Source organism: Eurytemora carolleeae, unplaced genomic scaffold (assembly GCF_000591075.1).
Source record: "Eurytemora carolleeae unplaced genomic scaffold, Eaff_2.0 scaffold483, whole genome shotgun sequence".
Lineage (NCBI taxonomy): Eukaryota > Metazoa > Arthropoda > Copepoda > Calanoida > Temoridae > Eurytemora > Eurytemora carolleeae.
In genome coordinates, this window is record NW_019396384.1 from 116,950 (window position 1) to 130,888 (window position 13,939).

General features: G+C 36.2%; 4 protein-coding genes across 5 annotated transcripts in view; 3 read left to right on the forward strand and 1 right to left on the reverse strand.

Moving 5' to 3' along the window:
- The first annotated feature begins 1,451 nt into the window (after window positions 1-1,451).
- LOC111702156 (RAB6A-GEF complex partner protein 2-like) lies at window positions 1,452-6,820 on the forward strand. 2 transcript variants are annotated; one of them, XM_023473743.1, is made up of 12 exons: window positions 1,452-1,572; window positions 2,150-2,252; window positions 2,717-2,802; window positions 3,075-3,159; window positions 3,588-3,674; window positions 3,917-4,013; window positions 4,085-4,170; window positions 4,851-4,938; window positions 5,216-5,302; window positions 5,551-5,660; window positions 6,021-6,260; window positions 6,554-6,820. In XM_023473743.1, exons 1-11 carry the CDS (start codon window positions 1,485-1,487, stop codon window positions 6,235-6,237), a joined length of 1,134 nt encoding a protein of 377 aa, XP_023329511.1. In that variant the 5' UTR covers window positions 1,452-1,484; the 3' UTR covers window positions 6,238-6,260; window positions 6,554-6,820. The 2 variants fall into 2 exon arrangements, with proteins under 2 accessions (XP_023329511.1, XP_023329510.1); XM_023473742.1 differs by having other exon boundaries at window positions 6,021-6,820.
- LOC111702148 (probable cytosolic iron-sulfur protein assembly protein Ciao1) lies at window positions 6,800-9,878 on the forward strand. Its single transcript, XM_023473728.1, has 9 exons — window positions 6,800-6,892; window positions 7,067-7,231; window positions 7,577-7,714; window positions 7,940-8,010; window positions 8,173-8,262; window positions 8,471-8,507; window positions 8,772-8,865; window positions 9,385-9,469; window positions 9,711-9,878. The coding sequence occupies exons 1-9, from the start codon at window positions 6,820-6,822 to the stop codon at window positions 9,774-9,776; spliced, it is 819 nt and encodes a 272-aa protein (XP_023329496.1). The 5' UTR covers window positions 6,800-6,819; the 3' UTR covers window positions 9,777-9,878.
- The window catches only part of LOC111702158 (uncharacterized), a 9,398-nt gene continuing 5,309 nt past the window's right edge, over window positions 9,851-13,939 (forward strand). The window contains exon 1 of the mRNA XM_023473745.1: window positions 9,851-9,938. The gene's annotated coding sequence lies outside the window, so the exon portion shown is untranslated. The remainder of the gene's footprint in view (window positions 9,939-13,939) is intronic.
- On the reverse strand, window positions 9,947-11,084 carry LOC111702157 (transcription factor GATA-4-like). Its single transcript, XM_023473744.1, has one exon. The coding sequence runs from the start codon at window positions 11,038-11,040 to the stop codon at window positions 10,042-10,044; it is 999 nt and encodes a 332-aa protein (XP_023329512.1). The 5' UTR covers window positions 11,041-11,084; the 3' UTR covers window positions 9,947-10,041.

Below are 13,939 nucleotides of genomic sequence, written 5' to 3' on the forward strand. Positions count from 1 at the left end.
TCATTCCCCGGCACTGTCTCACGATCTCAAGCCAAAAATAATGTCAATTTACTTCTTAAAAAGCAGTAAAATTAAAGCCCAAGACACTTCAAAGTCACCATTGTCTTAAAATTTGATGAGGCTATTCACAAGCAGGCTGAATCTATCCTCCTCCCTTAAATTTGTCTTATGCCCCCCTCCCCCTCCTTTTCAAGGGGTTGCAAGAAGACTTGTCCCCACGCCAGTATAATGTATAAAATGTATATTATATTAAAGGGTTACCCACAAAGGATGAGACGTTAGAGACGACTTTACGGAATTCAAGCTGCCTGTTTTCTTATATGCACGATTTCCTGCAACTATAATTACTTGATTATTTTTTACCAAGCCATAATAATGCCATAAAAAGACTATTTAAGGCCAAAGACTTAATTTAACCTTTTGACTGTCCTATTATATGAGTTTCAGATCGTCTTTATACAGTGAACAGTCTCAATCCTTTGTGGGTATAACCCTTTAATAAGTGGTTGAGAGACGGGGTATGGACGTGCGACTGAAAGAGAGAAACTAGTGTTGAACTACGTTTCAGAGGACAATCATCCCCTTTAAAAATGAGGACTGCGCTTTTGATAAAAGGCAGTCTTAGAATATTGTAGTTCCCTACACGTCGGTATAATGTTACATATCGTTGCACAACATCCTATACTGAACTTCTGATCTACTTCCTTTTCGCCCTACTGCGATATTGGACCTACGCCAGCTGTTTATTTTTGTATTATTTGAGGGTTAGGTTAGGTAAAGACAATTTCTGGACCGAGCGCTGCGGCTAGCTGATAGGCTAGGTGGCCGAGCGCCGCGGCTAGGACAGGCAAGGGGGCCGGGCGCTGCGGCCACAAGTCCACCTAGCAGCTGAAAAACCACATGCTAGTAGGTCGGATGTGCAGTATAGCGGATTTTGCATAGGTCGAAAGATAAACCATCGATTTTTCTTTTCAGCAAAGACGATATATTTTAGTTACAAAATAAGTCGGACAAAACCATGCGGCAAATTACATGAGATGCGCAATGTCCAAATGCTCCGCTACTACTAGAATTAGCCTACTGTGTACGTCCCAACAACAATTTTAATTAAATTGAAAATTGTCTAATTTGAACTCCTATCAATTTTGTACATGACCACTTCTTCAACAATTTTCATCAAAATTAGCAGTTAGAGTTAGGTTAGGTTAAGATACTTTCTGGGCCGAGCGCTGAGGCTAGGACAGGCTAATAAGGGACTGGGCGCTGCGGCTAGAACAGGCTAGGGGACCGAGCGCAGCGGCTAGGAAGGCTAGGGGGCCGGTCAATAATATTTATAGGACAGGTTAGGGGGCGCGCTGCGGCCACAATAATATTTATGCCATACACATAAGATCCATCCAGGGGGGGGGGTCCAAAAATTGTTTGTTAGGAAATTACATAAGGACATACATGATATAATTTAATTTTCAGACGTAGTATCAAGTATGGAGATATGTATTGAGTTGGTCCGGGGTCCAGTCTATTTAACAGGGGAGGATGTCGAGTGTTGGGTCAAAATATCAAACACTTTAGGTAACCTTAACACACTTTTCTTTATTATTATCAATGTTGACGATACGGTCTTGTTTTCTAGAAAGTATAAATATTACCGCGTTGGCAAGGGTCTGTCCAAGAGAACAATTTATGACCCTCCCAACCCCGGTGCAGTCCTAGTCTGGGCCGAGCGCTGCGGCTAGATCAGGCTAGGCTGCGGCCAAGGAGTATAGAATATAAGGAGAAGGAATCAACCCGGCCAACCCTACCATACATTAAAGACGGTACTCTACTTGATTATAAATTATTTAAAGGTCGTCTTTTAATTTTTTTAATGTGTTTTTTTACCATACCATATTAAATAAAACCGATTTTTATAATGATAAAGTACGTTTGTATTGCCAATATTTTTGCATCCCTAAAAAATGTGTTGTTTGGTGATATTTAGCCAACATTTTTCCATGTTTAATGTATACAATAACCTATTCTGAATACATGTACGCAGTATTTGTGCATCAGAAAGTAAAGGGGAGGCGATACAACATCGAAAATTCATCCCTATTACTATAACTTTAGTTTTAAGTTCTAATAATAGTAAGAAAGTAAAATAATTCAGATGAATCTGCAACCATTGGTTGGATTAGTGCCCAGCTCAACTGTTTCTGTAGTGTTAGTGATGACAAAATTTCAAACATTGATCCGAAATCAAGGAAAATCAGGTTAAGATATATTATAGATAAATAAAAATGGCTGATGTATGTTCAGGGCTGTATATTTCTATCAAAATCATCCCCTCTGAGAAGTTAGTTATGAATGCGTTGAGTGTAAAATTTTATTTCAGGTTTTTTTCGCTTCATTGTGGAAAATAATAAAATTGAGTAAAAAGTATCCAGTTTTTCCTTTTTTTGTCCCTAGATCCAGGGGCGTATTCAGGACTTTGTCCGGGGAGGCGTACATTTTTTCTTCTAGGGGGGGGGGGGGGGCAGCACCCGTTGTGGCCCAATAAACTCCCGCAAACTTAAGATTTCACTAATTGGGCCTATAGCTTCCCTTTAAATACACCTCTGCCCAGATTATCAAAAATCATTGAGAGAATATACCCTGGGGTGTAAACAAGTTTTTTACCCAAGGGTATATCCATTCTTGGAAACGATGATGTTGATAATTTTTTCTTGTAATTTAGTGTTGAATCCCAGAATAAAACATCATTTATCCCAACACAAGGAGAGTCCGGCCTAGCAGTTTTATCAACGAAAACTAAAATTTTAGGTAAATCTTTCAAGTAGCAGTGGGAACAAATAAAATCAAAAATATGAGAAACGAAAAATAAGGACTAATAGAAGTAGCAGTCATCTTTCCTCCAATTTTTGTAAACAGGAATAAAAGCCGTCATCTATCTTCCAATTTTTGTAAATTCACTTGAAATTTTAAACTTTCATTTATTAAATTTATCATTAAAAACCTATTTGTGTTTGGCCTCTTTGTTGATTAGGCGGGGTCGGGTTTGATTCTTGTAAGAAAAACTAATAATTTATGTTTAGCCTGTAGTTTGGAGATCGGTCCTGGTGAGATCAAAAAATTTCTTTTCTCGGAGAATATTCCTCACAATGCCCCTCCTTCATACAGGCAAACTTTCAGCTAAGAATGGAAGGGGGGGGGGGGGAATTTTGAAACTAAAAAGTTTCATTAAGAATTTTAAGTGATATGTTTTTCAGTGTATAGATTGCCATTGGATTGTTAAAGGCAAACTTAGTACATCTAAATAATTGCTCTATGAACATATTCTTATGTAGAGACTTAGTGATAGTTACATCTATATATATATTTATATTTGTCTGTCTGCATCCACCAAACGTAAAAAAATGTAGAAAAGTTTAAAAAATGCAATAATTTACACAGAGAAAATCCGCGAAAATTAGTTTTTTTTGAGAGAGAAAATGAAGATAAAATGGGGACTTGAAGAGCAAAAGTTAGAAGTTAAACAAGGTAGTGAAGCACCTTCGTCTACTTTATGTAAAATTTAAATAAAGTTTCTTAATATATTTATTTGTTAGAGGAAACGCCTTGAAGTACAGTTACAAGCTCTGTATTGGATCACAGAAACTGGGAAAACCTGCCACTCTTCATAGACTACCCATAAGGTTATAGATATTTTCCTTTTCATTATTGTTTGCGTTTTGGATTCGACAGATCGACTGGTTTGGGCTGCAAATCTAATAATTATCATTCCTCAGAATGGTATAGGAATTAAACAGTAATATATTGCTTCTTTTAAAATCAGAGATGTTTTTGGACAGATGATCGGGTCTGTAAAATTTGTTCAGAACGGATAAGCCGTAAAAAAAAACACGAATAAATGATGAATTTGAATATTTGTATTTAGGATCTTGTCAGTAGACACGTATAACGGCAGTGTGCAACGAGAAGAAGAGGATAGAATGGGACCAAGTAATCCCTTTATAGAGGAAACTACCACTAAGGTACATTGCTATTTTACAAGAAGGTGGGAAAAAATCTGCTCATTTATTTCTCTGAACGTTGAATAATTTAGGATCCTGCTGTCGATATTATTATGCAGACGGTACAGGAGGTGACCAGTAGGAAGCAGGCCAGCTACTTTGTTATTGCGAATGCAAGGTAGGAAGCAGGCCAGCTACTTTGTTACTGCTAATATAAGATAGGAAGCAGCACAGCTACTTTATTATTGCTAGTGCAAAGTAGGAAGCAGCCCAGCTACTTTTTAAATGCTAATTCAAGGTAGGAAGCAGCCCAGCTACTTTGTTATTGCTAATGCAAAGAAGGAAGCAGGCCAGGTACTTTGTTCTTGCTAATTCAAGGTAGGAAGCAGCCCAGCTACTTTGTTGTTGCTAGTGCAAAGTAGGAAGCAGCCCAGCTACTTTGTTGTTGCTAGTGCAAAGTAGGAAGCAGCCCAGCTACTTTGTTATTGCTAATTCAAGGTAGGAAGCAGCCCAGCTACTTTGTTGTTGCTATTGCAAGGAAGGAAGCAGGCCAGGTAATTTGTTCTTGCTAATACTAGGTAGGAAGCAGCCCAGCTACTTTATTGCTAATGCAAGGTAGGAAGCATCCCAGCTACTTTATTGCTAATGCAAGATAGGAAGAAGACCAGCTACTTATTATTGCTAATGCAAGGTAGGAAACAGGCCAGCTAATTTGTTATTGCTAATGCAAAGTAGGAAGAAAGCCAGCTATTTGTTATTGCTAATGCAAAGTAGGAAGCAGACAAGAAGAAAGCAGGCAAAAAATTAAATATATTTGGCGATTTCACCCATTTTTTTTTTAATTTGAGTTTTTTTTAGAGGCAAAGTGTGCAAGTTCTGCTTATACAAGAAACATTTCAAGCTTGGAGAGGATATTGTTGGAAGCTTTGATTTTACCGTGGGCGAGGTAATCGTCTATGATTGACTCATAATACCCGGGTTCATAATGTTATTTTAACTACTTCCCTATTGCGTGATTTGTATAATACTGTTAAAATGCAAACATTAATCCCAATTCTGTAGGAAAATGTGATAGTTCTATTGCGAGTAAAATTTTTAAGGAAATTCCTTATATTTCTCAGAACATATAGTTATTGGTGTCCGGGCCATGGTTTTAGGTTCTATGTTCCCGTTGGTGGTTTCTTATAGTTTTCCACAAGTTTTTTTTTATAGCTTTCATTTAGATTGAATGTGTACAGTACACTGTAAGTCTACAACAAGTGGAAACTATAGAACCAGAGTTCAAAGTAAAAGAAGATCAGCAGGAAAAGGTAACATTTAATTTTAAGGATTGCAATGTTTGATGTCGATAAGATTTGAATTAAAATTTTGGTAAAAAAGAATGATTTCATGCAGAGATGCTTATTTTCATGAAATCATCTACATTATGCTGAAAACTTTTTTGTTGACTAGAAGAAAAGTGGAGGAAATGTATGATATTTCTTTCTGCTTGTTCCGATTCCTTTTATCTTTATTCCCAACACCCGTCCTTGTATAAATCCTAATTTTCCTGTTTCAGATTGTGAATCAGAGTAAACAGCATGAGGTGTGCCTTGGATTCTCTCATTCTCATCTTATACTGCCTGTTCCTCTTCATCTTACTCCGTCCTTCTCAACCAATATTTGCAGGTTGGTCCAATTCACATAAATCTTACAAAATGCTTTCTTAAACTCTTGAAATAAATCTGGAAAACAACGGGATTATTTTACTTCAAACTTTAAATATAGTCTCATTTTAAAAGCCGTTGCAATCCTGAACCTTTAACATCTTCAAGTTTCAACATAAGCGTGATAAAATGTTTAAATTCTCTTCTAAATTATAAGTGTTAAATTTTTTGTGTTTTTAAATTCATTTAAATATACTTAAACTTTCCTTTCAATATAATTAACCTTTCATTTCAATATAATTAAACTTTCCTTTTAAAGTTACTTTAATTATTATCAATTTTATTGAAGATTTTAACTCCAAATAAGAACTATTTTTTATAGAGTTGATTACAGACTTCATTTTGAGTTTGTAACGAGTGTGAACCGACTGGAGAAGCAGGAGATCCCGGAGGAGGAAGGCGGGGTAGAGTGGCAGGGCCCCACCAAGCTGGATATTGAGACCCTTGTCTGGGATCTTCCTATCACACTGCATTCAACCTTCCCAACGCATGCCGCACTTCATTCCAATATTCCTACATTCCTCACAGATAGATTATAGAGATCAACACTTTCCAGGATTTGGTGGGATTTTTACAACTACATTTTCATCTTAACAATTGAATAAGAGTTTTTTAGTTGAATAATTCAGACGGAACTAAAATCCCTCTCCAAGTATTTTACATTAAATGTTAAAAAAAAAATACATTAAACATTGTTAACAGAAAATTATTTGACTTGGTTTTAGGTATCTCGGTGTCCATTGGTTTTGTTTAATCTATTCTTTAGAATCTTTTTTAATTGAGTATTTCATGAGAGAATAAGATGCAGAGGAAATCATTATGTTTCTGTCAACTGTATTCTTCCTTCCCTGAAAGGCAAGTTGATTACTCTTGGTTGCCACCTTCTTGAGAAACAGGCTCTGTAGGAATTCCATTGCTACAACCTCATCTACCCCAGCCAGGAGCAGGATTTCGTCCTTACTTTTTAAGTTTTTATGTGATGTTTTCAGTATTTAATAATTTTTCCAAACACTATTTCTGTGTTACAATCTGTGATCTGTACTTTCTAGATTTTTTGTAGATTTTTATTCATTCGTTATTTTACACAATGTATATTAGATATTTAAAAATATATATTTCAGATGAAGTTGGTTCAAGAACATGTTTTGAAGGGACACACAGGGAGGGTTTGGTGCTGTGCTTGGAACCCTCAAGGTTAGAACTAGGGGAAAAAACTACGTTTTTTGATCAAAGGGTGGCGAATAATAAGTTCCCCTCCCCACTTAACAGATTAATTTATCTCTTAGATATGAGGTATGTTCGCACTTAGCGAATTTTTTAGTTTAGATTTGGTCAACTGTATGAATTATCTCTTATTGTTTTTGTTAGGTGATATGCTTGCTACGTCAGGAGAGGATAAAACTGTCCGCCTTTGGCTAAGGGAAGGCGGAAGTTGGTCTTGTTCCACTGTTCTGGCGGAGGGTCACACTAGGACAGTGAGAAGTGTTTCCTGGTCTCCTTGTGGAAAATATTTAGCTTCTGCAAGCTTCGACGGTCAGCTTTTAAAATAATTTTTTTCTCTTGATAATTTTGATTATTTTAGATTTTATTGCTGAAAAAATAGCGAAAGTTTCGTCTTGCTATTATTATTTTTGCATTTCTCTGAAAAATATTGATCCAGAGAGCAACATTTTTTACGGGATAGCTCTTAAACTCAGCTACTTTTATTTGATTTCAGAGTATCCACTGCACAATCTTTTTATAGGATTTAACGCTCTAAATCAGAAAAAAGTTTTCCATCTCAGACACCTTTATGGTATCTTACCTCCTAAGATTGAACCGTGGCGCCGACGTCAAGTCTGAAATATAAAAAAATCTGCATCAAAGTTTCTGTTTCAGGAACAATTGCAGTCTGGAACCGAAATGGAGGAAGCTGGGAATGTACTGTTACACTAGAAGGGCATGAGAACGAGGTTAAATGTGCAGTCTTTTCTCCGTCTGGAAACTTTCTAGCCACTTGTAGCAGGGATAAATCAGGTAAAACTTCCTCTCCCCCCTCAAAAAAAATAGGGATTTATTCCCCCCCCCCCAAAAAAAATCTAGATTGTCGGCAATTTCCAAGCTTTTGATAAAAAGTATCGAAATAAATGAGAACAAAACAAAGTACAAAAAATTCTTATTGTTGGTTTTTTTTTTTTTTTTAAGAAAAAAACTTCTCTTGAATATATACTCATAACAAATAAAAAAAAATCTTGTTTTCAGTGTGGTTATGGGACGTAGATAAAGAGGATGATGATTATATGTGTGCCAGTGTTCTTCATTCACATACACAGGTACTTTTTATCCCCTGTTTTTACTCGGGTAAATTGCTGTACTGTTACACACGGCAATAATCCTATAAAAATTGTACACCCTGCGTTCAAATCTCGATGTTTTTACATCCAACATTTTAATGGTTTTTCCTATGTAAAAACATGAGCATTTATTATTTGAAGGGGGAAAGGTTAGCGAGCTGTTCTGAGGATACATCAGTCAAAGTTTGGAAGCAATTCCCACCGGGGAATAAAGAGGGAATTCCAACCCAGGTAAACTTTTGTTAATTCTTAAAAAGTGACAATACCATTTTACATAACCTCCCTTTCTTCTCTCTCTCCTCCAAAATTTACAAACTTCTTTAAGTCCGTAAGTTTTCTCAGGTTTTCATGATAAAGTAACACTTCAATAGGAAAATGAAGTTGCAATTGCCAACGTAAATTGATTTCTTGTTATTTGATCTTTTCTGTATTTTATCAGGGCAAGGACCCGGCTTGGAAATGTGACTACACAATAGGTAAATCAAGCTTGATGAAATTAATTAACACCTAATTCAAATTGTCTACAGATGATATATTTTCTATCTATGCAGGGATGTATAATAATGTTTTTTTTTTAAATTGGAATTTATTTTCCCCAAGAACAAAGCTGACTACTAAAGGAAAATTAATATTTTCAAAAGAAGGTGGGGGGAGTGGATTTTTAAAGCAAATATACATTATGCACCTATGTGTGTGTATCTATAATTTGATTTTGTTGATGACATATTAATGTTTTGTAGCTGGAGTGCATCCCCGAGCTGTTTATGATCTAGACTGGAGTTCTCAGGGTTATATTGTTACGGCTGGAGGAGATGATGCAATCAGAATATTTAGGTCGGAAACTAAAATAAAATTTTATCTTGGCAGTTTGCATAGCTTCTATATACATACTTTGCTTGTCTGTCCGTTTGTATCCAATCAACGTCAAAACGGCTGAACCGATCGGGTCCAAAAATGATCCCATGAAGGTTTATTGATGATCAAAATTACAAAAAATGTATATCTTAAGTTTTTGAAATGCGCGAAAAAAAAATATTAAATCCGCGAAATTTTTGGTTGTTGGTGTTATATACTGAGCAATTAGAAGATGCTCACAGAAAGAGCCACAATTAAAAGTAAAAAAAAGGATGAAGTGCACTAAAAGCCTAGTATTTAATATTTATGTCTGATAACTTAAATCCGCAGTCCACACATTCATAAAAAAATGTTAAATATTTTGAATACATTATTTTTGGATTCTTGCTTGTTCTTCAACCTTAAATGGAATAAATATTGAATCGGTTAAATACTGGCGATTGAAAGATTTTTATCTTCGATCTTTTACACTTCTGTAACAATTTCTTTGATATTTAGAGAGATTGATAATGAATGGGTTTGTGAACTTACTGAGGAAAATGCTCACGATATGGATGTTAACTGTATACGATGGAACCCTAAGGTTTATAATTTATTATTAATTCTGAATAAACAATAAGCTGAATTTCATTAGCAAGTAATAGTTTAATACACGACAAAACAACCTTTTTATGAACTTTTCGTGCATCTCAGTTCTTTCTTCGATAAAAAAGGATTTGTTTGTAACGATTTTAATGGTTAATATCAGTTAAATTATAAAAGACAAATGGACTACCAATTATATTTAGTTTATTTTGAAAATCTGATATTTTTCTACTGTTCAGAACCCGGATTTGGTTGCAAGCTGTAGCGATGATGAAACCACAAAGATCTGGAGTCTACAGAGATAACATTGAACAACTGTGATAAATATGAAAATATTCAGAAGAATAATTAATCAACAAATTTGGAATTTTGGGAGTTAATACGATAATGCTTTGCATTTCAGAAAAGATGCAAAGTTTAGGAGTTAACGAAAGGACGTGAAGGATTCTAACAAAATAACTTATCAGGTTTGATCTTTTAAAAATTAATTAACATCTTTAAAAATAAAGAAAACAATTTTTTTTATTTAAGCTTTTATTCCAGTACGATACATTATTTTAACAGCTCAGTTCACTTTGGTGTTTTCATTTTCTTCTTAACATCTCGTTTTCTTGAGCTGGTTACATCCCTCCTCCAACTAGCTGGTCTTTTCTTACCATGAAGCTTGAAATAGAGTCCGCAGGCGTTACATACAGGTCTACCCTCACCATCCCTCCGCCACAGGCTGGTCTGGCTTGTGAAGCAGTTCACACACTTAGTCAGGAAATGTGGAGGCAGGCGACGTTTCTTCTCAGGTTCGCAGTTGCTTGTTCGAGCCACGGTTACACCTTCAGCAGGTTGCGAAGTAAAATCAGAACCTAGGGTGTTTGCGGCATTGGGTTGTTGGTAATTGTCTGCTGTTGGTTCGTTGTGTAATCTAGTATCATAGGGTACCGAGTACTCGGGTGGTATACAGGAGAACGGAGTCGCATAGGATAATTCATCCTGTGAAACTAGTATCACAATATCTCCATCCGAGGTTTGGGAACTAGGCTGGGAACCCTGGTACTCTGAGTACTCGTGTTGGTAATCAGGATACGAGGAGTACTCTTGGTACTCGTGTTTAATTTGGGATTGATCGTATTCCTGAGTGTATGAAGAAGGTTGAGAATATATTTGATCATCTTGGTAACCAGGTTGAGTGTAGAGTGGTGAACCAGGAACCTGGCTGTATACTGGACTAGGTTCAGGATAATGTGGAGAGGAAAATATCTCCCTGGGAGAGGGTTGGCTTGATAGAGGAGAATAGGAGAACTGTCGGGGTGGAAGATGTACTGGTCGGGATAACGTGGAGTACGCTGTAATAGGAACTTGATAACTAGGTTCAGGAGATGACACAGGTTGATAGGAATAATCCGCAGGATATTGTTGATCATCTCTGTATTTTAGAAAAGTCCTGACATTAGAACTAGGCTTCCCGGGTTCCCAGTTTATTGAGTTCACTTCAGCATCCAATAATGCTTCAAGTAAAGAGTCCGGTTTAGAATTTTCCAAATGGAACTCTTGTTTTAGGATTGGTTTTGTCTCCATTGTAAAGAGTTCTTGTTAGTTTAAAATCTTTGAGATAACTGATTATCGACCCCGGAGTTCAAAGTCTATATAGAGGAGACTCCGGTCGTATGTGTTAGTTGGGGGGTTGGGGGTTGGTAGGTACCCATCCTTAATAACTCAAAAACGGCTTACATTAGAACGCTAAAACTTTCACTTTTTCAATAGTTGTGAACAAAGGGGATGGTGGAGTTGGCATGTTTGATGTGGGGGGGGCTGCCTTCATGTTTGGTTCAAATCTTCCAATTTTTTGGCTGCACACCTAATTAGTGTTCGAAATTCCTAAATTAAAATCAAATTGAATTTTAATGACCTCTAATGACCTCCACAAATAGAAAATATTTCAACTATGGCTTAATGCATATCTAACGAAAGCTAGGAACCCAGGAAATGCAGTAGCAGCAACAAGTCCAGTGTTTGACCTTCTAATGACCTCTTACAACCTCTAATGACCTAAATGACCTCCAAAAATGAAAATGTTTTAACTATGGCTTTATGCATATCAAACGAAATCTAGGAACCCCAGGAATACAGTTGCAGCAACGAATCCAGTGTTTGACGTTCTACTGACCTCTAACGACCTCTAATGATCTAAATGACCTCCAAAAATGAAAATGTTTTAACTATGGCTTTATGCCTATCAAACGAAAGCTAGGAACCCAGGGAATACATTAGTAGCAACAAATACAGTGTTTGACCTCTTACGACCTCGAATGACCTAAATGACCTACAAAAATGAAAATGTTTTAACTATGGCTTTATGCATATCAATTAAAATCTAGGAACCCCATGAATACAGTAGCAGCAACAAATCCAGTGTTTGACCTTCTAATGATCTCTAATGACCTCTAATGACCTCCACAAATAGAATATATTTCATCTATGGCTTTTATGCATATCAAGCGAAAGCTAGGAACCCAGGGAATACATTAGCAGCAACAAATCCAGTGTTTGACCATCTAATGACCTCTAACGACCTCTAATGACCTAAATGACCTAAATGACCTCCAAAAATGAAAATGTTTTAACTATGGCTTTTTGCATACCAATTAAAAGCTAGGAACCCCAGGAATACAGTAGCAGCAAAAAATCCAGTTTTTGACCTTTTAATGACCTCTAATGACCTAAATGACCTTCAAAAATAAAAATGTTTTCACTATGGCTTTATGCATATCAAACGAAAGATAGGAACCCAGGGAACCGCGTGTTAATATTTGTTTAAAGTAAAAATAAGTATTTTTGAACATTTTTCCTGTTTACTTTTTTAAAATCCCCCCTCCCACCCTAACTATTCAAGCTTTAGGTCTAATTTTTTGTTATGAGCAGGCTTTGAAAAGTTGGACTAGGGCCATGTATCACACTCCCCTATCTCAACTTCAAGGGCAAAATCATAGGAGGGGGGGGGGGGAAACACTCCCCCATTCATATTGGGGATAGGGTGAAAAGAAGTCTTCCATCGTAAGTTTTTAATTTTGGAATTATTGAAAACCCAGAACTGAATAATGATGATTGAATTCTGAATGAGCTTTTAATAAAAACACTTTTTATGCAGAAAAGTAACTTATCGCAGACTGTTCGTGAAAAGCAACCATTCTTACAACCAACATAGCTTTAGATTTATCTGTATTTTATATTGTTATATTGTTTTGGTTTCGCCTAGATACCATTTTTGGTAATTAAAAAGCGATACTGAACTGTTCTTGAATATGTTTTAAGAATCAGACTCTTTTATTTAGTCCGGCAAACTGTTCCATGTTGATAGGTAAGTAGATTGATTGATTGATATGTTTCAGGATGTTAAGCGAGTAACCTGGCATCCTTCTCTTGATATTCTAGCCTCCTGTAGTTATGATAACAATATAAAAACTTACAGGTATTTCTAAAAATTAGTTTCACATTTTCCTGACTTTTTATTCCAATTAGTTAGAGTTCGATTTTGTACGTTTTTTATAGGGGGGGGGGGATGTAAAAGTTTTAAACTTGTTTTTCCCGATGCTTTGTTACATCCAGTGCTTAGGATCATCCATTTAATTTTGATGCGGATCCGGATCCTGGATCCGCACTGGAAAAAAATGGATCCGGATCCAGGTCATTTCTTACAAATTTAATGAATTTTTTAACAAAAAATTATTTTCAAATTTTTTGTTTTATGTTTTTTTCGCTTGTTTTTTCCTAAAACTTGATGAACCATTTAGAAATGAGGAAATTTTTATAATCTCTTTTTTTCAAAAGTTCAGATTTGGGGTTTAGGAGTAAAAAAGGTTTTTTTGCAGTTTTTGGTTGACATTTTACCCCTTGGATCCGGATCCGTAGATCCGCATATTTTTGCGGATCCAGATCCTGATCCAGTCAGCCAAAATCTTGCGGATCCAACGGATCCGGATCCGGATCCTAAGCACTGGTTACATCAATGATCAATGATTGCTTAGCAATATTAGGCCAACCTGAACATAACCTTGTATACTTTAACTACGAAGGTGCTGCCGGGCGTGCTGTCTAATTCTATGCCTGGTTTTAGTATTCAATATTGCCATAATAAATAAAGAAATAAATTTTGTGGGGAGGGCTTACAGATAAATTTTTCTTTTCCTGAAGAGTTTCTTACTTTTTAAATCTAAGAGAAAACCTGATATACATTCAGTATTTTTTACAACGAGTTTAATTTTTCAGGGAGGAGGACGATGATTGGATTAGTACAGCAACATTATCCTCACATACTAGTACAGTCTGGGGTATATGCTGGGAATCAACAGTAAGCCTTTTATAAGAATACTAGGGGTGTGATTTACAAATTAATTTCGATATTTATTGTCACTTTTTACAGAGCAAAGTAGGGTGTACATTTGTACCCCCATTCCCGTGCACTGTGTGTTGGGGGGGG